Raw genomic sequence first — 25,026 nt, 5'->3', positions numbered from 1 at the left:
TCACTCTCACTCTCACTCTCACTCTCACTCTCACTCTCACTCTCACTCTCACTCTCACTCTCACTCTCACTCTCACTCTCACTCTCACTCTCACTCTCACTCTCACTCTCACTCTCACTCTCACCAAGCAGTTATTTGTTAGTCATACTGTACAAACTAATGTGTGGATTTGATCTGAAGGATTCCTACAACGAACCTCCTGAAAACTACTACAGACTTAAAAGCCTTCTTTTTGACTCCTCCAACATGTGTTTTCAAAGGATTTTTAAATAGCTTTAACATTCTCAAGTGCAGACATTGAGTGAAATATCTCACAGTGGTGAGGAGAACACTTATGCCTTCGTATCATAGGCAACCTTGATTACCACGGCCATTTACCTGCAAGAGACTTCATCCACTTGAGTGATTGCACGAGTGGGGCACTTAATCTGTTGTAGAAAGGATTTCATGGGATGTAATTCTTTTTGACCGTCTCTGCCAACGCAGGTTAACGGCACCAGCAGAACCTTTCAACTTTAGGGATTGAATTCACAGGATCCATGTTTCAGGATCCAGTCATTTCCTGTTTGGGCTCCTTTTTTTGCCTAATTGAACAATGGATAAAAAAATCCAAACAAACAAATTTCATCTCAAAAAGTGTTGGTATCTCCCTGGGTGAATTGTTCTAGTACTGTTTCAACACTTACTGGCACACAGTTAATGAGGAACCGAGCACAGTACTGGTACTTATCTAATAAGAGGAGCCTGTGTGTCTGTTGAACGGCACGGTCCACAAACAGTTCTCGTTACAACAGGGGGAAACGGCAGAAAACGTTTGTGAATCAAACTGTTTAAACTGTGGCAACAAACTGCCTTCAATATACGTCCTTATACGGTATATAAAGCATTCATATCACCAGAGAGTCAGCGTGGACACGACCACTGTATTTGTCTGACCAGTATCTGGCCACCGTCAGCTCGTCACGCTTGTTTCCCAATGGTGAAGAACTGTGTACATACTAGAAGTGGAGCAGAATGTTGTCAGCTCTGATAAGCACTGAGTAAACACAGCCATGGATAAACCTGGGACATTATGTGAAAGAATACTGCAATATCTGTGTACAGGTGGAAAACACTGGCTTTAGCAACTGCACACCACGACTTCCAGCCATTGACCATAAAAATATAATCATGTTGTGGGTTTTATGGCCCAGAACAAACAGATTAACTTTGAAAGGTCAACACAACATTACAGAGGTATTCAGATATTTATTAAAGTTGCCTCAAAATGGTCCAAAAGTCAAGAGTCCAGTCACGTGGTAGTATCTTTAATGGTAACTAATATGGTTGATCACATTTAAAAATACCTCTGAATCCTAAATAACAGTTCAGTCACAAAGTTCTAAGACTTGAGCCTTTGAACTCAGGTTTTCATGAATCTGTTTCCCCAAACAGAGAGAACAACAGCTGATTCACAACAACAACAACAACAACAACAACAACAACAACAACAGCCAGGTTGACTGTCTTAGACATATCTGTGGGGAGTTTGTAGAGCAGCAACCCCCCCCCCCCCACTCCCCCCTGTCTTTTACTGTATAGACTATACATCAGTGATGTTCTGCTGGGCTCTTTGTCATGGAAATCCAATGGCTAGACTTCCTCCCCCTCACTGTCGTGAGCAGATTTCTCCTCTTCAACCAAACACTTTTTCCCTGCTCATGTATTAATACACAACAACTATTTGTTTTTTTCACCCCCTGAAATATCCATTCGTTTTAATGCTTTCCTGACATTTAAAGCCTGTGATATTATGCACAAAATAACTGTGAATAAAAGTTTTGTCATTTTATAAAGTATCAATGACAGCAGCATGTTTTCCCACTGAGGCCAACGCTGTGTTGTTCCATTACTACTCCTCCAGTCCCTGCTGGGTTCAAACTTCAGCGGCCAGTGGAGAGCCCGGCTCCAGCTGCCCGGGCTCCAGCCCGGCTCCAGCTGCCCGGGCTGCAGCCTGTTCTGGAGGAGTGAACCAGACACCCGTGAGGTGTCATGCACCACCATTCCATCATAGGCAGCGGAGGGGCCACATGAGGTGAACACATGCATGTGATACAGAGGAGGGGGCGCAAGGTGCAAGAATCACCAGTGATTCCCGATCTTTTCTCACTTAGTTTTGGACTAACTGCACTTCACAGCCTCACACGAGGGACTCGTGGGAGAAAGAAAGAAAGAAAGAAAACACGCGTGGATGAAGGAAGAGAACACTTTACCTTGCTTGGAAGGACCACAAAACAGCGAAAGAAGACACAGCAGCCAAAATGTTCTCTCCACCGCCATGTACAGCCTTTGATTTCCACCACCGGGGTAACAGCGTGCCTCCGTACAACCACCGTAGTCTGGATATGCCGTCAACGCCACATGCGTTTGCTGGAATCTGCTATTGTCTCCGCCGGTGCGTGAAAGAGTCGGCGCTGCTTCGGCTCCTTCCCTCACAACGAGGCTGCACTGGGCTGCCGTCGAGCCTCTCGGCGCTTCAACGCCATGTTGCCAACCAATGTTTAGTGTGTGTGTCGGCTGCTGCTCCGCACACACGTGCACACACACACATGCGCGCACCGACGCGCACATGCACGTTCACCAGACACTGGCTGGCTGCTGGTCCTGAAAGGCTGCTGCTGGTTCTCAACACGCCTGTGTGGTGTTGGTTCGTCCCCATGCTTTACCACTAATCATCATCATCATCATCATCATCATCATCATCATCATCATCATCATATTAATATTAATAATTAGGCTCCACACACTCCTCCCTCTCCTCTGTCTGGGACAATGCATCTATTACAAAGGCATGGCATCCGTGATGACTGCTAATATGTTGCCCTGACTGAACCCACCCTGGGGTTCACTGCTGCTGCTGCTGCTGCTGCTGCTGCTGCTGCTTTAGAGCCACATGTTCCATTAAAAATATTTGCATCATGCAAAATCAGCTCTCCTCTGTGATTGTTCTGTTTTCTGAGTGTTTGTTTATTCATGCTGCATGTACATGGACGTGCACGCATGGGTGCATGAATTTTAATGAGTGCAAGAAGAGAGAGTGGGAGAGAGAGGGGGAATTAATGAAAAAGAGGCACATGTTCTCCATGAAGGAGAACAAGCGGTAGGAGGAGGAGGTTGGTGTGTGAGTCTGTGTGAAGGGGTGGGCGTGAGGTCCCATTCCCAATCAATCAACCATCTTGCCTCCTGCAATGAGTGCTGAGGGACACACTGTCTTTTTTTTTTTTTTTTGCTGTGTATGAAACCACACAGACAGAGCCAGCTGGAGCTCAGCGTTCCCACATTTAGACAAAGACTAATGCAGCACTCCCAGCATCACTGATACAGGACGCAGCTCTACATATCATGTATGTATGTATGTATGTATGTAGGAGAGAGAGACACTGGGACAAAGCAGAGGATTCATATACCACACCAGTCGTGTACATCAGGGTAGTCTTTCATTAGTCAGTGTAAAATCGCTCCTGTGTGGACGTTATCTTCCTCATCAACCGCCTGTTTAGATGAAAGTACTACAAATCAACCAGAGAAGTCACTGTACACTCCAGTATTTGGAGTACATGGTGCCCTCCCTATAAAAAGAAAACAACCAGACAACAACAACAACAACAACACCGAGCCGACATGAAAGTGATCCTGTTGTTATTAATAGTCCGTCTGAGCAGATTTCACAACACGGTGGATTCATTTGATGCCGATATGAGATGGACTCGTGCTGATGAAGTGAAACGTGATGGAGTCGTCTCCCAGGTGTCAGATTAAGGCCCATGTTACAGCCATCAGATTATGTGATTGCATTGGAAATCTAATAGCATCGCCATGTCCTCTGTGATTGTGGTCAAGCTGTAATTTCCCTGCTTCTCCCTTTTCCTCCCCAGCTGCCCTAAAATGATGAACACAAACTACCAGCTGCTCACAAATCACTAAAACGCATCATGATACACACAGCCAAACCTGGTCTGCTTCACTGGTTTTCCAGGGAGTGTCAATAAATATAATGTTACGCCGTGTTCGTGCTGCGACGTCAACAGTCGCGTCAGGCTGGTTAACGACTGGCACCACAACAAAACCTCAAAGATCCAGTGAACAACCTGCCTGGCTGAGTCGCTCTTATGTTTTTAACTGTGAAGAACCTGAACGTAATCAACAACTGTCACGACACATCTGCAAACCACAGGCAGATGGAGCTGTGCTGGGGTTGGTGTTGTCAGTCAAAAAGAAGTAAGAAATCAGAGCAGGGCAACGTTGCTGAGAAACTAATTTTCACAGTTGCTACTCTCCCCACTGAGATCAATCATTATTGATCATTATGTGTCAAAACCATGAGGATCCAGTCGTTGTTCTTGGCAGAGTAAATAAACATTATGTTACTCTTTTCTCTGGCAGCAGGTTTTCTTTAGCAAATGTTTTTATCCAAAGAGACTCACATTATCAAGCACCTGATTCCTCTGGGAATCGAACCCAGGACTCTCTGCTCTCTGCTTCTGCGGCAGCCATGCTAACTGCTTCACTATGGAACCACAAGGCCTCGCTGTAACAAGGTAAAACACTGATCGTTTGCTTGCTAATTTATGACCTTGATAAGATGTGATCACGACTGCTGTCAAAACAGACACCAGGTCGTCTTTAATTCATGCTTCATTCATTTTAGGGAAAATATGATTCAAAGTTGTAGTGGTTTTAAGCAAATTGAAGCAGATACATATTTAAACACCTAGTTCCACTCTAGTTAAAAGATAATAATCTGCTATGGCTCCATAGAGAAGATCATCATCTGACCAGTCTAGTAGCTTTGACAAAGCAGGTACTGTATATTTTATAGTTCCATCTTCAGCTACTCATACTAAGTGGTCATTAATGGTCCCAGTGATAACAGATCACAGGTGATTTAAACTATCATTTAACTAGATTGCTTGCAGACATATGTACAGCAGGAGGTCCATTTTCCCTGTGAATTGCAAAGAAATATGAACTGGTGATTCCATCCCGAGGTTCATTAATCGCTCTGTTGGACGTTCACATTACTGTAATGTTCTCAGACTCAACTGTGGTGAACTGGAACTGGGTTTGGGGGGGAATAAATGGAACCATTTTCTGCATGTTTCTAAACAATAACATTGTGACTTTAGTCCTCACAGCAGTAGTAGACCAGTCGTCTCTGAGTTAGATCTGTTAGATCCTATAATAATCAGTGTTCCTGCTCCACAGTGATGACTCCTCATGTCATGTATGGAGATGAGGAACAACTGCCACCAGCTTCTCTGTTTCAGTTGGGATTCAAACAATGATTCAAATAATTAAAGTTGTTGTTTTTACTGGTCTGATGTCACAACAGGGAGAAGAACTGGAGGTTTTTTATACATCCATCCATCTGTCTGAACATCATCTGTACAGCTCCTCCTCCAAGTGTCTCAGGACACATGAAATCAATCAGAGCCGACTGTGGCTGAGAGACACCGTGATGAACCAAGAAAATGTCAGAATTATAATACACTTCACCTCCAACACTAGTGATTATCGGTGATTAGAAAGTAACCACTTCCTGTTTCCTGCCAACTATAAACTGCTGTCTGTCTGTCTGCGTCCTTGTCTCGAGGACACCCGTGTCCCAGTCGTCAGTCTTTGAGGTTCCTGAATTTGAATGCTGAGTACAGTAGTCTTTCATCTTCCTCAAGGTCACAGACACCTAGTTCAATCTGACAGCAGTGGCTCCTGAATTTGTAAGGTAATGCCACACTGTCAGACAGAGATAGGACAGTGCCCCCTGCTGGGGGATCCAGGGAGTAACCACACTAGGATCAGACTGAGCCATACAGCCTTTTGTCCTCGCAGAGAGGATCACCAATCTGAACGACTGTACCAGGACAGTTCTTGGTCCAACTTTTATTTTGCATTATTTTTGTACGCATTTCAAAAACAGCAGAACCAGCGTTGGTGTCTGTGTCCTTAATGAAACAATACTTTTTTTTTCATCCTCCTTTTCCAGCTTAGTTAAGTCAAGTTCTGTGAAATGTTTAATGAACAAACAGTTCATGCTGCAGTCCATGGTTCATGTTTGGATATGTAAATCTGGGGCTGTATGATTGCCCTGCCACAATGCTATTCCACCTCCGTCCACTGAAGGGGTGCCCTGCGCATACTTGGCCTGGGGGAAAGCATCTCCATGGAAACCAAGACAATGGTGGCACATTGGTTTATAGGGCAACTGGGCAAATAGTTTTTTATTCTTGGAGGACAATGAGACTGGAGAGTTCTGGCACTGGATCAGCTCTGACTGCTTCAAGCAGAGTTATTGACTATACAATAATACACACTTATTTCCACCTAATTAAAAGAGTGTTTTTTAGGAGTCTGGTGTAGTTTGTGACTATGGCCACAGAGGGAGTGGTGCTGCTGTAGTGAAGTCTTAAAATCAATGACACCAAAGAGAAAACATTCTCTTATGATTAACAGAAACAAAGGTTACAATATTTTTAAAAAAAAGTCATCTATCAATCAAGATTGTAACCCCCCTCCTTTCTCCCCCCCCCCCCCCAAAGAATCTAGAACAGCCACTGTCCCTTGAGTCTGCTGTCTGTCAAAGTCACACATTAAGGCTGTCACCTCTGACCAGCAGGAAACACAGGTTTGATTGGACACTAATTACAGTCTTCAGAATAATCTGAACCCAAATCTGAATAATGCCAGGGTTTGAAGGTAGATTTGGTTTTTCTCTCTGGTCCAGTCACAGGCAGCGTTTGTTGTTTCTAGAGGCAGAACGGAAAACGAAATGAAAAAACAAAAACACGCACTCGTTTGTGATTGTACAGAGAAACATGTCAAAAAATCTGGAACGACCTGTGATATACTTTGCACAGAAACTGAGCTGGATGTAACAAACTAAATAACATCTTCATCTTCTGCCTCAGTTCTCCAGTCCAACAACTTTAAACCTCCAGCTACACCTGGGCTCAAATTCATGTTCATGTTTTTGTGTAAAGACATTGGAGCAACCAAAGATACTTGACTTATAAATGACATATATTTCTATCATCCATCCATCCATCATCATCCACCCTACCTTCACACCTTCTTTCTTTCCTTCCTTCTTCCTTCTTTACTCACTCTCTTACCTAATGACCTTCACACCTTCTTTCCTTCCTTCCTTCCTTCCTCTCTTACCTAATGACCAGCTCACCTTATTTCTTCCTAACCAGTTTTCATTAAGTCAACATTAACTAAAGTCTGGGACATCGGTGTTCATCATAATGTCCTTGATATGGAGTTTAAAATGACCGTTTGAGCTCTTTCAGCACCATGGACAGAGAGCTGAAGAGCGATTGGGTCAACAGTACCACGTTACGGATTATCGTAATCTGTCTATTGGTTTGAATGAACGGGACGGTAGATTCGACGACTGTGATTGGTCCAGAGCAGTAACATCCAGCTGATCCTGTCACACTGTCAGTCATAAACTGACACAACAGTCTAACAGTGAGAGACGACCTGCTCTGATAGTTCGTCGTCGTGCAGTCGAACTGTCCCTCCGTGTGACTGTGTGTGAGAGGAGAAGCCGGTGCTCCGTGGAGGAGGTAAGTGGATTAGGTTTGCCGTGGAATCCCTAATGCCTGACAACGACCGCCATCACTCTGTCAAACTGTTTTATCACTTTACCGTCAAACGCAGTTTCTGGTAGAAGCTCCTGCAGCTACAACCGCGTCCTCGTCCGTCTGTAACATGTCAGCTTTTGTTGTTTGTTTGTTTGTTTTTTTCTCTCCTTCGGTCGTTGAAATGTTATGATGAGCCTGGAGGGCTCACACTTTAAATCCCTCAAAGCCCAGCACCTTCTGTTAAAGGCTCGATTCTCAAGACTAATGTGTTGTTACTGATACTGTATGACGTCAACGTCGACTGTTCACCAGGCCCAGGAGGCTGAAGGAGTTCGACTCAGAGGATCACGTGACGCCGTGCCCACATGGCAGGTCAGTAGTTACACACACGGTAATAAAGACTGTCATCTGCCTCACGTGACTGACGTGATCATCCTGTTCCAGAGCCCAACTTCCCGCCGCTGCCCGGATTCATTCCGCTGAAGCCGTGTTTCTATCAGGACTTTGATGAGATCCCAGAGCAGCACCGCAGCATGTGCAGGAAGATGTACCACCTGTGGATGTGTGAGTGCACGTGTGAGTGCACGTCTCTGTGCCACTGTCTGTCCGAGTCATTATTAAACACACGTCACACAGCAGATGATGACGTAGTCAGTAATGTCAGCAGAGTTTCCTTTATGGGCCGTGACTGTAATAACCTGCACTGAGCAGATGGCCTTGGTTTGAGCAGAGCAGTTAACTATAAAACAACCGTGTCAGATATTTTGGCCAGAAACACTTTGATCAGAGTTTATTACGTCATAAAAAGGCAGTTTAATGGTGTTTATTATGTCGCTCCCTGCTGTTACATGTCAGGGACACAAAAAGTAACACGATGAAACCCTGAGCAAGAGCTACGGTATTAAATAATAATAATAACTATAGCAACTGTAAAAAATCATTGAAATAAAAGTAGGCGTCGTCCAGACACAAGTTGACATGATTTGGTCTGTTTCCACATTTTCACTGTGAAAAGTATTTTCTCACGTGTCTTTTTGCAGGAGTCTGTGTTCCACACACCTGAGCAGGTATTCAAACTCTGTGCTGATGTTCACTGTTTTTTCCATTTGTATTTGATGTGAGTCTTTCACTGCATGTCCTTCTTATTCCAACACTGAAGTGAACAGTGTGTTTTGGCTTTCACTGAAATAAGTCGTGCACGGAGAAAGAAAGCAGATTTTTTTTCTTTTTACATAAATCATCTCTGTGTTTTTTTTTTTTAGAATGATTTTACTTATCAAATATGCTTTGGTGCCGTTCACTTTCATCCCATTAATAAAACCGTCTTGTGGCGCTGCAGTAAACAGTGCCACCCTGGCGGTCAATCTCATTGGCTGCTTTGCCTGGATGTTCGGTGGAGGAGGCGTGACCAACTTTGGACTGGCCATCATCTGGCTGCTCATGTTCACGCCCTGTTCCTACGTCTGCTGGTTCAGGCCCATCTACAAGGCCTTCAGGTGAGTGACGTCATCATCAGAATGAAAACAAATGAAGTCTGGGATTGGGATTAAAGGTGCAGGACACTGTTCTTTTGTTTTTCTTTTCACAGGAGTGACAGCTCCTTCAACTTCATGATGTTCTTTTTTGTGTTCATCGCCCAAGTTGGCATCAGTATCATCCAGAGCATCGGTATCCCAGGATGGGGAGTCTGGTAAGAACTGCCCCAAAAATGTTTTTTTTTTTTTTTACTATTCAGGTTCAAACCATTGAATAAAAAACTAAAAAGTTTATAAAGCTGCTGCTGGAAGTGCGATGCAGAGAAATTAAAACTCAAAACAACTTTAGTGTCAGTTACGTCAAGGATAACTTATTTGATGGATATTAAACATAATGATCCAGAGCAGTTTAATCCATCTCATCACATTGCTTTATAATGAACGCATACCATTATGGCTAAATGCATAATTCATCATGCACAACTGTACCAGTATTTCCAAGTCATTAATTTGTCAGTGTACCCCAAGCAGTAAAAGTACACACATATACATATATTAGAAATTCAAATGTAACTTTGAATGATTGACTTTGAATGAAAGAGCGACTCCAGTCAGGTGAACACTTTCTTCTCAACACCTTTTTACTGGTCCCATTAACAGGACGGTGACGGACCATTAGGACTTGGCCTCATATAATATTTATGATGGGCCTGTTATTAGATTTGGAGAGGCTGCTAATGGGGATCCTCAAAATGTCACCTGACTCAGGCTGATGATCAGAAATGAATATTATGACAGCCTCTATAAAGATGGTAAATGTCACCATGTGCAACTGCTGATCTCCACAAACCGGAGCTGCACTTCATTCCACGCTGACAGGATGATCGCTTTCTAACCGCTGTGACAGGGAGTCACATTAGAACCTGTGCACCCTAGTGGTCAGTGTTAGCGTTGGATAACGATGTACCGCTGTCTTCCTCCACAGTGGTTGGCTGGCAACCATTTCCTTCTTCAGCTACAATATTTTGATTGCCCTGATCATGTTGGTCCCTACGGTCATGTTCACTGCTGTGGCCTCGCTGTCGTTCATCGCTCTCACCAGGGTAGGAACAGAACTGACTCACTCTCCACAAAGTAGAGAGACAACCGAATGATAACAATTAGAAAAAGAACGATCGTCTTTGTTTTGTTCTATGTCAAAGGAAAAAAACATCTTCATTGATACTGGTTTTAGAAATTGATAAATGATGTTTGTTGTAACCCAATATTCAGAACAGTGGTTCTCAAACTGTGGTACATGTCCCACTGACAGCACTTCGACTCCCTGTTCTTGTAGCGGGAGATTTTAGCGATTTTGTGAAAGTGTTGAATAATAATTCAGTACCTGTCTTTGTTTAGATGAACGGGCTCGACCTTTCACAGTTGTCAGAAGAGTTGTCTTATCACTGCAGCTCTTTCAGTCTGTAGTACCACCTCAATGCATATGGAGAGCAGGGACACCAGAGCTGACCACCAGGGGACGCCAGAGCTAACGATAGACACCACAGTCTTGAGGCAGGCAGATGAGGTTAAAGGTTAAAATGTAGAGAAAACAAACAAACAAATGTGAGTTTGCACTAATCTAAGAATTTAGTAGACGGATCAGAACTGCACAGGTTCACGTCCGTGGAATTAAGTCCATTTCCTGTTTAGGTTAAATCAAAAACAAAGCCTACAGTATATTGAACCTTTGTTAAGGTTAAACCACTAATGTGTGAACCCACCTGGCTGCAGATCCATAACTTCTACCGTGGCACCGGGGCCAGCATGACCAAAGCTCAGGAGGAGTGGAGCAGTGGGGCCTGGAAGAACCCTCACGTCCAGGCAGCTGCCCAGGAGGCCGCCATGGGGGCAGCTGCTGGAGCCGTGCAGAGCCAGTACTCCAGCCCACAGTACCATGACAACCAGATGTAGCGCCGCCTCTGCAGAAAGGTGTCTGAAAATGAAGGGAAAGTGAAGGTGAAAGGGAAGGAATTAGTTATATTCTTTCTTTGGTTGTTTTAAGGAATAACAAAAAACAAAAAATATTTCTGGGAAAAGTAGTTTTGTATTTTGTCTGATTTTTAATTCAGCAACTAGTATTTCTTAGCTATTTTAAAATAAATATAATAATAAATACCTCAGAGGAATGTACTTCATTATTTTTAAATGTCAATTCCATTGTTTTTTTAATCACTTTGTGTTTGTTCCAGTGAGAGATGTTAAATGTAACTAGTCTTTAATGTGTTTTAATAGTACAGACATTTTGTGAAAGGTTCCAAATGTCTGAATTTAAATAATGTTCATTTCTGTGACTGTTGGACAATTTTATCGTTACTGAAACCTATACTGCTCTGAAGACAGAGAATAGAAAAAAGAACAGGTTCTGTGAGAATGTGAATATTAATAAATGTGAGTAAAAATAAATATGAAAATTCATCAATGATGTTTGTTTTTATAGAAAAAAATAAACCGTTAAATACATACATTTATGACATCCTTTAACAGTGCAATATGGCTAACTGACCACTGAGAGGCGCTGCTGCTTTTAGTATAACAAACTCATGTACAGTTTACCTTCATTCATCCTTCACAGATCATTTCTTCTGTTTCCACCTTCTCTGTCTGTTACTTCCGGACATCAGCAGCGATTTGAAGACTGTGAAAATTATTCTACTCTATTTTAGACGTGACGTTTTGTTTGTGTCATGTTGATGGACACGTTCGTATCTGGAAGAATGTTGTAAGACCTGCCACAGCAGCAGGAACAGCAGTAACAGCAGCAGTAACAGCAGCAGCAGCAACAACAGCAGCAGCAGCGGCAGCAGCAGCAGTAACAGCAGCAGGAACAGCAGCAGCAGCAGGAACAGCAGTAACAGCAGCAGTAACAGCAACAGCAGCAGTAACGGCAGCAGCAGCAGTAACAGCAGTAGCAGCAGCAGTAACAGCAGCAGCAACAGCAGCAGCAGCAGCAGCAACAGCAGCAGCAGTAACAGCAGCAGCAACAGCAGCAGCAGCAGTAACAGCACCAGTAACAGCAGCAGCAGCAGTAACAGCAACAGCAGTAACAGCAGCAGCAACAGCAGCAGCAGCAGCAACAGCAGAAACAGCAGCAGCAGCAGTAACGTCAGCAGCAGCAGTAACAGCAGCAGTAGCAGCAGCAGCAGCAGCAACAGCAGCAGCAGCAGTAACAGCAGCAGTAACAGCAACAGCAGCAGTAGCGTCAGCAGCAGCAGTAACAGCAGCAGCAGCAGCAACAACAGCAGCAGCAGCGGCAGCAGCAGCAGTAACAGCAGCAGCAGTAACAGCAACAGCAGTAACAGCAGCAGCAGTAACGTCAGCAGCAGCAGTAACAGCAGCAACAGCAGCAGTAATAGCAGTAACAGCAGTAACAGCAGCAGCAGCAGTAACGTCAGCAGCAGCAGTTGTTGACGTCAAAACACGGTTGACATTTCAAATGTTAAAGACATTAAAGGGATATTTAATCAGGTGATGTTAATAATTTGACGACTTTCATTTCACTTCATTTTAATTCTTTCACTTTCATATGATTTTTGCCGTTTCAGTAATAAAAGCCACTAATTAATAGATTATATTGACTAGATAAGTTAAAACAATGGTAATAAGGTTAGACAACGTTAATGCAAAGTTTACAGTATTAGCCCAGTGAAGGTGCAGGAGTCCTACCCCTCCACCAGGGGCACTGTTTGGCCTGGTGGAACAACGTCACCTGAAGCTGCTCTTGGCTGCCACACTGTGTCCGTTCCTTTAACCTCTTCTCTTCTGGACAAACACCGTCGTCGGCACAAACATGGAAATCCACTGTGACAAACTGTGACGACTTTGTCAGTCGCAGAAATGTCGCCGTGTTTTTTTCTTCAAATTCACGACGACTGTAGAAACGTCACGTCAGCTGGACTAGAACTGAGGCCATCTGGTGGCTGTGGTTCAGGGTGGCTTCAGTTTCACAGCGTGGCGTTCTCACTACTGTTCTTTAACAAGATTCTTCTGCACATCTGTGTGTCTTGTTTGTGACACATCATTAAATATCAACGGGAGTCCTTTACGTTCTGTGGCCGTGGCAGCTTCTCTCCATGATCTGATGTGGTTTTGTTTTGTTTTCTCAAAACAATTTGATAGAAAACACGTTTGTGAAGAAGGATTTGACACGACGTGACAGCGAACGTTCCCAGGTAAACACACTGTATCTGCAGACGTTTGACTAAGTGACTGATGAGGCATTAAATGCTGTGACGGAGCAGCGTTCATCATTCATTAAAGATAATTAATTTCACCAATGGATGCTTTGAAAATAGTGAGATATCAGCGCTGCACTTCTGCTTCAAAGTTAATAAATTCCAGAACGAACCGAGACTAATTATCAGTTCCAGTTTCTGAACGATTTAATATTAAATTCAAAGGGAAAGGATGTTAGATTTTACATCAGCCAGACTGTTACTAGCTGTCACTGCCTGTTAGTATTTCCTCCACTTCATTCCAGCAGATACAGAATTGGTATTCCAAGTAGTGTTTTCCGTTTTTGGCAAAAGAAAATACATTTCCACTTCCTTGTGACTGCGTTAGCCAATCAAATCAGTTCATACATTTAGCTTGGCTGCTAACCAATGAGCCGCTGGGTTCAACCTACCTTCACACCTGCGACAGCCTGTAGTGGCTCTGATGTGCTGTACTTCACACTGAGGTCGTAGATGAAGGCGTGACCTGCCAGTTTGACCTGTAGGTGTCAACAGAGAGAGAGAGAGAGAGAGAGAGAGAGAGAGAGTTTTCAGGTTTCATTTCCCAGGAGAGACTGAGCTGACACGTGTGTGTGTGCACATACATGAACACACACTCAGACAACATCATCCTGGAACAGGTACAGTACAAACTGACACATGTTCTGAGAACAGACCCAGGCAGCTGAACTGAACAGACACACATGGAAACAAATCATCCTATATCACACGGTCACTTTAGAGAATCCACTCAGTATTACTCTGCATGTTTTGAACCAGAGCGTCCCCTTCTTTCAACATACCTACGTGTCTGTGTCTTGTGTGGACGTGCAGTCGTCCTGAAACCATTTTTTTTACACAAACAAACTAAGAAACAGCAGGAAAATATTGCGTCCTAAGACTTGGGACATGGAAGGCAGTATTCCGTAGGTGGCACAGCTCGGTGGGAAAGTGGTCGATGTGATCGTTAAACATACAGATGAATAAAATGAAACGTTCTGAGTAGCTAACACGGCTAACTGAGCAGAAAGTGAGCAGAGCTCTGGCACCAACTGTCTCCAAGTGTCGATAAACAGATTCACACACAATGTTGGTGAAACAAGCGTGAACAAAAACGTGACTTGGTGACGTGTGAGCGCCTCCTCTGTCCGTGCAGCTCAGAGCAGACGTTGGTTTATTGAACAGTATCAGTTCAGCAGTGACTTCATCCTGACTCCAGGCCCTGGCATCATGCTGCAGGAATTTCCACCTTAGATCATCTCTTGATGTGAACTGAGAGAGGAATCACAGCATCCAGCCAGCGACTAAGGAGGGGTCACCCAGCTGTCTGGAACAGGGCCATGTTTCTCAGCTACAGAAAGGCAGCGCCGTGAAATCACAGATCTGATGATGTGAGTTATCCCCCTGACAGCACGGGAAACGGGCAGAGTCGAGGCTGGAGACAGAGCCTGGTGAAATATGGCTCCGCCAGCGGGGGCGAGCGGGGGAGAGCGGGGGCGAGCGGGGGAGAGCGGGGGGGAGGGGGGGGGCGCGGGAGGGGGGGGGGGCAGCGGGGGAGAGCGGTGGCCTGGTGTTGTCTCCCCCTCTGCTCCATTTCATTATTGACACTCCCTTTGGGGCGGGTGGTTGATGGAGGACTAAATGTTTTTCAGGGAGCAGGTCCTCCCTCCTACTACAAACATGAATATTTCAACTCCACTTTCTACCTTTGAAAGAAATAAAGCCTTGATGAGAATCTACGTCCCTCTTTGGTCGTCTTCCCCCCCCCCCCAGCCTCCCAGGGAGGGATTGTTGGCACACTTTTTCAAACTGATGAGTGGTGAAAGTGTCAAAAGTTAAGATGTAAAAACCTGGGCAGATGTTCCAGTGAAGAAACAGGTGTCATTTAAACTGCAGCACTTTTTACCTACGACACAGGGTTCCTGAAGACAGCCTTCAACATGGAGTGTTGACACAAGAGAGACGTTTGTTAACTCAGATATATAAGATGGCAGTGGCTCTGCTGAAGTGTGTGTGTGTGTGTGTGTGTGTGTGTGTGTGTGTGTGTAAAGGATGAGCTTTTGTCAAAACAAATGAGCCAGCCATTGCAGCTGCATGTAAATCAGCACATATTTCCCCCACAATATTCACTCTTCACATTTCTTCAGCCAATCACCAGTGCTTTTTCTGCTCCTTTAAAGAGAGCAGGCAGCAGCCCTTCATTTTACTCTTCCTGTGCAGAAATGTGTTTATCCCTGTGGAAATAAAGATTTCTTCTCTTTCTAATTTAGTTAATTAGGTCTTAAGGCTATGGAGGAACAGATGATGAAGAACCTGTGGCTGTGATATGATGTCATGACCTCCAACCTGTAGGAGGAACAACAGCAGAATCATCGACACAAAACAACCGTTCTACAGTCGTTCAGCTTTGATTAGTCTTCAGACAGTTGGTCAAAATGACAAGAGCCTCTTCAACAAACTGTATGGACTGTACACATGGACTGTACACATGGACTGTACACGTGGACTGCACACGTGGACTGTATACATGGACTGTATACGTGGACTGTATACATGGACTGTACACATGGACTGTATACATGGACTGTACACCTGGACTGTACACATGGACTGTACACATGGTACACATTGATAATGAAGTAACATCGACTAAAACAGTTGGCGCCGAGAGTTTGACAGTTGAAGCTGATTTTGAAGGATGGCAGAGCAGAAGTTAAACTCAACTTTATCAGAGCACCTCTGCACCAAGGGGGCAGTGTGGAGCCAAGCAGTCATTCTTTACAGCGTGACCTCGTGAGTGTGGAGTCATTCTTTACAGCGTGACCTCGTGAACATGGCTTAGCAAAGGGTGGAAACGGATGTGGAACAGGGACATATCACTCTCAGTAGGTGATGACAAGTCAATGCTGTAATCACAGCCGTACCAACCTCTGCAACCTGTCTATATCCATCACACATCCCTGGGGTTAAATCTCCTTCAGATCATGTGCAGAGAGTGCAGCTGTAATAGCACGCCATCCTGCAGCACTCTTCTGGGCAGAACTGACAACCTCAGACCACAGTCAAGAGGCTTTTCTCATGTTTTTATCCACGGCCTCCTCATTCCTTCGGGGGTTTTGTGTATTCAAAGGCATCTGGCCACGGGAACGCCGAAGATGTAATCAGTACTGCTTCACTTCACTTCACTCGATCTGTTTCCTCAATTAGGTTTGATGCTTGCAGCTGCAAAATGATGCTTGCTTAACATAAGCTCGATGGTGAAGTGAACGCAGCTTGTTGTAAGGGAAAATATTTGTCTTGATGCCTTTTATTGGGCCTTTCAATAAAATCTCCTCCTTCATCGATGATCAGACAACACGCTCTGCGGCCCAGAGCCGCCGACAGAGGATTGGCTGGAGTCATGTGATGACCTGCTGCGTGGCGGTCTTTGAGTCACATGCTAACGTGTGACGTGTTGTTTTGATCTGGCGCCAAACTGTTAGTGCAGCACACACAATAATGGGGCTGGGGTGGGGTGGGGGGGGCATCACTAAATGTCTGAGAGTGCAGAATTTATTTTTATCACATATACACACAAAAAAATCTCAGCCCAGATGATCGATGTCTCCGAACACGTTGGACACCTCGGCATCTGAACAGAAAAGTCTTGTTCTCCTGAGGTGGGATCAAACCCATGATGTTGTTGCTGCTGTTGTGCGTCATCTCATCAATACAACGTGTCTCTGCTCGGTTTTCCTCTAAACTTAGCCTGAGGGTGTTTGTGTGTGTGTGTGTGTGTGTGCTGCTGCGAGAATCTGAAATTGTTCTAAATGACTTAGGAAATACCTCGCAGCACATTCCTGAGAAATGAAATTGGATATTAATTAATCCTCCATTGTTTGCATGTCTCTGATTTGACTGCTTTGATTGGAGATAATGGTGGGAAAAAAAAGAAAAAAACAGCATCTGCTTTTCATCCACAACAAGAACATGAGACCAGTATTGTTAAGCCAATACTTCGCAGAGGAATGAACGTAACCTAATTTATGCAACACAACCAGACTGCATAAAAATACGCAGGAGCAAAACCAGAGACGTGCTTATGAAAAATGTCATTTTTCAGTCCTGGGGCCCATGTATAATCTGTCCTTTCTTGAAAACAGTTCAATACATGTTGGCTGTTTCTCCCTGCTCACAGTTGCCCACCGTGGTTTACAAATTAAATTATACAAACAACACAGAAGCCCACTGACTGCAGCACATATGCTCCAAGTCCACGCTGCACGGCTCTGACTAAAACAACAGAGTGTGGTATGGAGTGACTTCATGTGCACAGCCTGAACAAACACAGCCTATCAGGAGGAAGTCCCATTACGGCAGAGCAAGTTTTGTTAGGACCAAATATGAGAGTGAGCGCTGCGTATCAAAACAACAGATAATGGATTCTCATTCCTCCGGGCGACAGGAAATACTTGTATGAGGAATGTCTCTGCGTTTCCCAAATAACATTTTTCACTACAGAAACTAGAATTACCACCTCACAGTTCTACGGCTCCAGTCAAATTACACGAAACATATCTGACAATCTCCACACACTTTTTAAAACAGAGGCAGTGAAGAATAAAATACAGAACAAACCATGACTCAGTGAGAGTCCAGTTTTACTGAGACCACGAGTAAGAAAATAAAAAAACAGTTTTACTGAAGTATTTGTACACAGAGCTTTTAACAGGTTAAAAATTAAACTACCACCAGTTGTCTTTAAAGTTGTGGCAGCATAGGGTCTGTGGGCCCTCGGTGGTCCACCAGGGGTCATGACCTTTGATTAGGTCTTCAGTGGCACTGGGCCGTTCAGATCCTAACTCTAGTTAACACGTGAGCTAGCATTTAGTAAAAAAATATTGTTGTCATATCATTTACCAACTTTCAGTTTTCTCTTTGTTTGAACCATCCAGTTTTTTTTATTATTTATTTGACCTTAAACCAGACACAACAGTTCATATTTCAGACACCGTGTGGCAGCACGGCTCATTAGTAACATGGAGATGTTTAAATTGTGCAACAGCAACATCTTGAAAAGCAGAAATAAATGGCTGTGTCTCAGTGGAGCCTTCAGTATAAAGACAATACATCTGAGTCAGAATGATCTTCCTCACACATACCTCAGCGTGACAGATCACGGTTCCGCCCATAAATTATTAAAATAGTGGAAATGAAAGAAGAAGGCGGAGGTGCCGCTGCACAATAACCGTCTCACTGTTTTAAGGCGGCGCTCAGTGTATGAAGCGTATTGTGTTTTGTATTTGTAAAGGTCGAATCTCCATTCCTGTCTGAATAATGCATAACAAAATCACAGCCAATCCGGTGATACATTAAACATACAGGCCCTAACACCTAATCCTGTATAAGAGGGATGAATTCAATAAGTCGTCGCCTTCTCATCTGCTGCCACCTTTGGACGTACGCATACAGAATGTGTTCTGTGGAAAACCTAGCTTCAGTCGGCGTCTTTGAAGAGCAGCTCCAGGCCCAGAGGACCAACACTGACGTGGATGAAGGAGGATCATGTTGTTCATGTCATGTTCATGTAAAAAGATAAACCATAACATGTGACTGAACAGAACACCACGTGTGACCAATTCAAGTCTCATTTTTTAATATCCAATCAGATGTCAGTGAACTGCTGTTTGTTGTCCTTGGATTATAATTCTGATGGATTAGCCTTAAAGCTGCTGAACAATATTTGTCTTGATGCCTTTTATTGGGCCTTTCAATAAAATCTCCTCCTTCATCGATGATCAGACAACACGCTCTGCGGCCCAGAGCCGCCGACAGAGGATTGGCTGGAGTCATGTGATGACCTGCTGCGTGGCGGTCTTTGAGTCACATGCTAACGTCTGACGTGTTGTTTTGATCTGGCGCCAAACTGTTAGTGCAGCACACACACTAATGGGGCTGGGGTGGGGTGGGGGGGGCATCACTAAATGTCTGAGAGTGCAGAATTTATTTTTATCACATATACACACAAAAAAAATCTCAGCCCAGATGATCGATGTCTCCGAACACGTTGGACACCTCGGCATCTGAACAGAAAAGTCTTGTTCTCCTGAGGTGGGATCAAACCCATGATGTTGTTGCTGCTGTTGTGCGTCATCTCATCAATACAACGTGTCTCTGCTCGGTTTTCCTCTAAACTTAGCCTGAGGGTGTTTGTGTGTGTGTGTGTGTGTGTGCTGCTGCGAGAATCTGAAATTGTTCTAAATGACTTAGGAAATACCTCGCAGCACATTCCTGAGAAATGAAATTGGATATTAATTAATCCTCCATTGTTTGCATGTCTCTGATTTGACTGCTTTGATTGGAGATAATGGTGGGAAAAAAAAGAAAAAAACAGCATCTGCTTTTCATCCACAACAAGAACATGAGACCAGTATTGTTAAGCCAATACTTCGCAGAGGAATGAACGTAACCTAATTTATGCAACACAACCAGACTGCATAAAAATACGCAGGAGCAAAACCAGAGACGTGCTTATGAAAAATGTCATTTTTCAGTCCTGGGGCCCATGTATAATCTGTCCTTTCTTGAAAACAGTTCAATACATGTTGGCTGTTTCTCCCTGCTCACAGTTGCCCACCGTGGTTTACAAATTAAATTATACAAACAACACAGAAGCCCACTGACTGCAGCACATATGCTCCAAGTCCACGCTGCACGGCTCTGACTAAAACAACAGAGTGTGGTATGGAGTGACTTCATGTGCACAGCCTGAACAAACACAGCCTATCAGGAGGAAGTCCCATTACGGCAGAGCAAGTTTTGTTAGGACCAAATATGAGAGTGAGCGCTGCGTATCAAAACAACAGATAATGGATTCTCATTCCTCCGGGCGACAGGAAATACTTGTATGAGGAATGTCTCTGCGTTTCCCAAATAACATTTTTCACTACAGAAACTAGAATTACCACCTCACAGTTCTACGGCTCCAGTCAAATTACACGAAACATATCTGACAATCTCCACACACTTTTTAAAACAGAGGCAGTGAAGAATAAAATACAAAACAAACCATGACTCAGTGAGAGTCCAGTTTTACTGAGACCACGAGTAAGAAAATAAAAAAACAGTTTTACTGAAGTATTTGTACACAGAGCTTTTAACAGGTTAAAAATTAAACTACCACCAGTTGTCTTTAAAGTTGTGGCAGCATAGGGTCTGTGGGCCCTCGGTGGTCCACCAGGGGTCATGACCTTTGATTAGGTCTTCAGTGGCACTGGGCCGTTCAGATCCTAACTCTAGTTAACACGTGAGCTAGCATTTAGTAAAAAAATATTGTTGTCATATCATTTACCAACTTTCAGTTTTCTCTTTGTTTGAACCATCCAGTTTTTTATTATTTATTTGACCTTAAACCAGACACAACAGTTCATATTTCAGACACCGTGTGGCAGCACGGCTCATTAGTAACATGGAGATGTTTAAATTGTGCAACAGCAACATCTTGAAAAGCAGAAATAAATGGCTGTGTCTCAGTGGAGCCTTCAGTATAAAGACAATACATCTGAGTCAGAATGATCTTCCTCACACATACCTCAGCGTGACAGATCACGGTTCCGCCCATAAATTATTAAAATAGTGGAAATGAAAGAAGAAGGCGGAGGTGCCGCTGCACAATAACCGTCTCACTGTTTTAAGGCGGCGCTCAGTGTATGAAGCGTATTGTGTTTTGTATTTGTAAAGGTCGAATCTCCATTCCTGTCTGAATAATGCATAACAAAATCACAGCCAATCCGGTGATACATTAAACATACAGGCCCTAACACCTAATCCTGTATAAGAGGGATGAATTCAATAAGTCGTCGCCTTCTCATCTGCTGCCACCTTTGGACGTACGCATACAGAATGTGTTCTGTGGAAAACCTAGCTTCAGTCGGCGTCTTTGAAGAGCAGCTCCAGGCCCAGAGGACCAACACTGACGTGGATGAAGGAGGATCATGTTGTTCATGTCATGTTCATGTAAAAAGATAAACCATAACATGTGACTGAACAGAACACCACGTGTGACCAATTCAAGTCTCATTTTTTAATATCCAATCAGATGTCAGTGAACTGCTGTTTGTTGTCCTTGGATTATAATTCTGATGGATTAGCCTTAAAGCTGCTGTACCAGAGCCAATAAACAACAGCTCACTGAGTTGGAGAGGTGACATCATCAGTGACATCATCGTGGCGCCGTGCACCACAAAATGAAACAACTTATAAAGTATTTGTATCAGAGACAAAATCTTTCTCAATATTTCTCAGACGGCAGTAACAGATCAAACAGGTGAAGAACCTACAGTCAGTTAGAACAGAACGACCTCCGACCTCAGGGTCAGGCACTGGTGGGATATTTGCAGACACAGAAGAATTCCCTGACCTGCAGTATGTGCCAGTTGACAAGTGGTGGCGTTAGAAGAGAACACAGGCAGCGCGTCTGGTTCTGTGAAGCCTTTGGTCCTGGAATAAAAACTCACAGTGTTTTCTTACTGACTTCATACAGTCTGATAAAGCCAAAAAACGGGGCCTGTTTTCTTCTTCTTGTTATTAAGGCTACATTAAACAGTACGTTTGAGCCGTGGGTGCTGTAGGTGTCACTAAAACAGTCAAACATCACAGTCTCTGACTCATTCCTTCAGATTCTTTGTTCAGTTTATGCTGAATCTCTATGTTGAAGCCTCTCCATTTAGCACTTGAATAATATTGTGCCTTATATCTATAATCGAAGACGACAACCTATATGTGCACATATAGCAAAAAAAAAAGTAATTTTCTCTAACATGTAAGAAATGACACATGACAAACATCTTTATTCAGACAAGTTTAAAATGTAAATGGCAGAGATCTGAACGGTTGGTTCATTGTTGGAATATCAAAATCTGTGTGTGTGTGTGTGTGTGTGTGTGTGTGTGCTAACAACCCCGAGACCCCCACTGTGTTCCTTCCAGTGCCACTGGAGCCCATGAGGCCAGTGGACCATGACACCAACACAACAACAATAATGAGAAAAGTAAAAACCATTGAGAATAAACCAACAACAAATGGATTCCATTCACATTTGGATGCAGTCTGGGTCACACGAGGAGGACGAGCGTCCTGTCCCTCTTCAAGATCTGGAAAATAGTGAAGAATTCATTTGTCATTTGCCTAAAGAGCTCAGCTCGTCCTGTGGGACAAATCCTGGACAAACATATTTGTTTCTCCCGGTGTGTTGAGAGGTGACACAGAATATTTCCTGAACACTAGCAGCGCCACAGAAGATCAGTGCCTTCCAGGCGCTTTATGAGGAGATATGAAAATTTCAAGGGCGATTAAATTTAACTAGAGATCATAACTCATTACATCGTCCGATCTTTCAGCCAAGACACCATTAGCTCCATGGAGTTATTTAAGACTGCGTTGGGCTCTTCATAAAACTTTGTCACAGTCAGTCACAGACGGAGAGAAGACGGACCCGAACACTGGGAGGAAGAACAACAACAACAACACGGTACTTACTGAACGATCTTGCAGTTTGTTGTTCTTACAGTCCGTCCTGTGTAGTGAACGTTACATCTGACCACATTGTTGGTGAAGTCAGATTCCATTACTAAGAATTTGGGATTAACCTGGAGCTGGAGACGAGAGAGAGAGAAAATTACAAGACAAAATCATCGTTCAATCTCAACCAGGGGCGAACGGGGCAACAGTGGGTTAGAAGAAGAGAGCGAGGAATTATAAGATGCTCTTCATACCACACATCTGGCAGCTAAATAAAATATACATGAAACATGGACACCATGATGGATCCAGAATCACTGCAGTGAAATGTTGGAGCTGGGAGAGAGTATTGATATATTAACGTGAAAACTGAAGAAAAGTGACCAACGTTTAGGGTTAGGGACTCTGACCTTTGGCCTCCAGTCAATATTCCACCATAATGTCGGTCTCTATCACTGTCACCGTCATGATTTGATTTGAATTTACTCAACTCTAAAAAACATTCGACAGGAGTTCCTCTCAGCACCAATTCACTTCCAAAGCTTCACCCCGGATATTTACCTTCAGGATGTAGTTGCCAGGTTTAATGTCTGTGATATCGATCCACTGACAGTCAATGTCAGCATTGTACGTGTCATAGCAGCCTGGACTCAGACCCTGGAGAAACAGAGCGAGAAAAAGAGTGAAGAAGAGTGAAGAAGAGTGAAGAAGAGTGAGGAGGAGTGAGGAGGAGTGAGGAGGAGGGAAGAGGAGTGAAGAAGAGTGAGGAGGAGTGAAGAAGAGTGAAGAAGAGTGAGGAGGAGTGAAGAAGAGTGAGGAGGAGTGAAGAAGAGTGAGGAGGAGTGAGGAGGAGTGAAGAAGAGTGAAGAGGAGTGAAGAGGAGCGAAGAAGAGTGAAGAGGAGTGAGGAGGAGTGAGGAGCAGTGAGGAGGAGTGAGGAGGAGTGAAGAGGAGTGAGGAAGAGGGAGGAGGAGTGAAGAAGAGTGAGGAGGAGTGAAGAGGAGTGAAGCGGAGTGAGGAGGAGTGAGGAGGAGTGATCTCTGAACACAGCAGTGCTCATGATTAAACAGCCATACGCAGCAGCTGCTGCTCCATTAGCCTTAGCTCCTTCACCTGGGTGTGAGCGGTGCAGGCGTAGCGCTTCAGGTGGCCAAAGTCACAGGTGGTGTCCTCCAGGCAGAAGCTGGCCTTATGACCTTCTGCCACTTTACGGTTGGTGCTGACCTCCAGTAGATCATAATGGCTGAACTCATCCATGCTGTGGTAATGCCTAGCATTGAAAGTGAAAAGAATAAAAAAGTTACAGACCGACAGTTGTTCAGTCAGTGACTGAATCCTTTGGTAAATATTGCTGCGCTGAAGTGTGCTCCTCTGCAGAGACACTGCCCTCTGTTGGCGTTCTTTCATCTTCATTTGGCAGTTAACTTTGAGGAGTCCTACAGTCCAACTTATTTTGTCTTAACGTTTTTGTTTTACCTGGTGATTGTGTGTTAACATCCCAGGGACATTTATATAAAAGCAAAACAGAAAAACCAACAGACGGCACCGATCAATTATTTATTCACTAACTGTGGATTTAACCTGTTGTTCACGTCTGTTAACGTGTCTGTAGGTGAGTGTTGACATCATTAAATATGAAAGGACAACAGACACTAATTAACAACAGACACTACAGGACATTAACACTCTAATGATTTATGTTAAGTTAATTAGCCTGTATCAGTCAACAAGATCAGCTGTGTGTGTGTGTGTGTGTGTGTGTGTGTGACTCACATCTCTGTTAGTGTGCTGTGATACAGTAGCACACACATATATTAGCATTGTTTGTGATGTATTCTTGTGTACTTCCAGGTTTCTCACCAGCTTCTCTCTCTGTGTTTGTTGTGCAGATTTTAGCAGCTTAGAAAAGCCTGGAAGCACAAATCACTCCACTCTAAGTTTTAACCACTGACTCTCAGGAAGCTGCACGTCAGGACGCCGGTCCGTAGAGATCATTCTGTGACTGACTGTGACCTGGACCTGTCTCCACCTCAACACAGTGACAAAAGGACGGTGGTCACGTGTTTTTACATCGCTGAGAAACGTCTGCCGTATCAGGCTGAAGCTACGGGTGTTGTCATCAAAAAGTGACGAAATAGGCAAACAATATCTTTTCCCAGGCGCTGCAGTGATATGT

General features: G+C 43.9%; 3 protein-coding genes across 8 annotated transcripts in view; 1 reads left to right on the top strand and 2 right to left on the bottom strand.

The window, feature by feature from the left end:
- Positions 1-2,751, bottom strand: part of igdcc4 (immunoglobulin superfamily, DCC subclass, member 4) — a 39,205-nt gene extending 36,454 nt beyond the window's left edge. The window contains exon 1 of the mRNA XM_008310968.3: positions 2,253-2,751. Coding sequence (XP_008309190.3) covers positions 2,253-2,610 — 358 coding nt within the window. The 5' untranslated portion in view covers positions 2,611-2,751. The remainder of the gene's footprint in view (positions 1-2,252) is intronic.
- A 279-nt stretch (positions 2,752-3,030) lies between these two features.
- On the top strand, positions 3,031-11,905 carry LOC103379416 (secretory carrier-associated membrane protein 5-like). 3 transcript variants are annotated; one of them, XM_017032346.2, is made up of 7 exons: positions 3,031-7,607; positions 7,938-7,997; positions 8,070-8,201; positions 8,965-9,121; positions 9,214-9,315; positions 10,086-10,203; positions 10,874-11,905. In XM_017032346.2, exons 2-7 carry the CDS (start codon positions 7,991-7,993, stop codon positions 11,051-11,053), a joined length of 696 nt encoding a protein of 231 aa, XP_016887835.1. In that variant the 5' UTR covers positions 3,031-7,607; positions 7,938-7,990; the 3' UTR covers positions 11,054-11,905. The 3 variants fall into 3 exon arrangements, with proteins under 3 accessions (XP_016887835.1, XP_008309182.1, XP_024911201.1); XM_008310960.3 differs by having other exon boundaries at positions 8,070-8,189; positions 10,874-11,053; XM_025055433.1 differs by lacking the exon at positions 10,874-11,905 and adding an exon at positions 10,499-10,863.
- A 7,421-nt stretch (positions 11,906-19,326) lies between these two features.
- LOC103379417 (lysyl oxidase-like 1) overlaps positions 19,327-25,026 on the bottom strand; it is a 146,937-nt gene continuing 141,237 nt past the window's right edge. For all 4 annotated transcript variants that reach the window (XM_008310963.3, XM_025055418.1, XM_025055416.1 and 1 more), the window contains 4 exons: positions 23,964-24,120; positions 23,413-23,508; positions 22,870-22,985; positions 19,327-22,484 (listed from right to left, as the gene is read on the bottom strand). In XM_008310963.3, the coding sequence (XP_008309185.1) occupies positions 22,478-22,484; positions 22,870-22,985; positions 23,413-23,508; positions 23,964-24,120 (376 nt within the window). In that variant the 3' untranslated portion in view covers positions 19,327-22,477. The remainder of the gene's footprint in view (positions 22,485-22,869; positions 22,986-23,412; positions 23,509-23,963; positions 24,121-25,026) is intronic.

Source organism: Cynoglossus semilaevis, chromosome 5 (assembly GCF_000523025.1).
Source record: "Cynoglossus semilaevis isolate Cse_v1.0 chromosome 5, Cse_v1.0, whole genome shotgun sequence".
Lineage (NCBI taxonomy): Eukaryota > Metazoa > Chordata > Actinopteri > Pleuronectiformes > Cynoglossidae > Cynoglossus > Cynoglossus semilaevis.
This window is presented reverse-complemented; position numbering and strand designations above follow the sequence as displayed.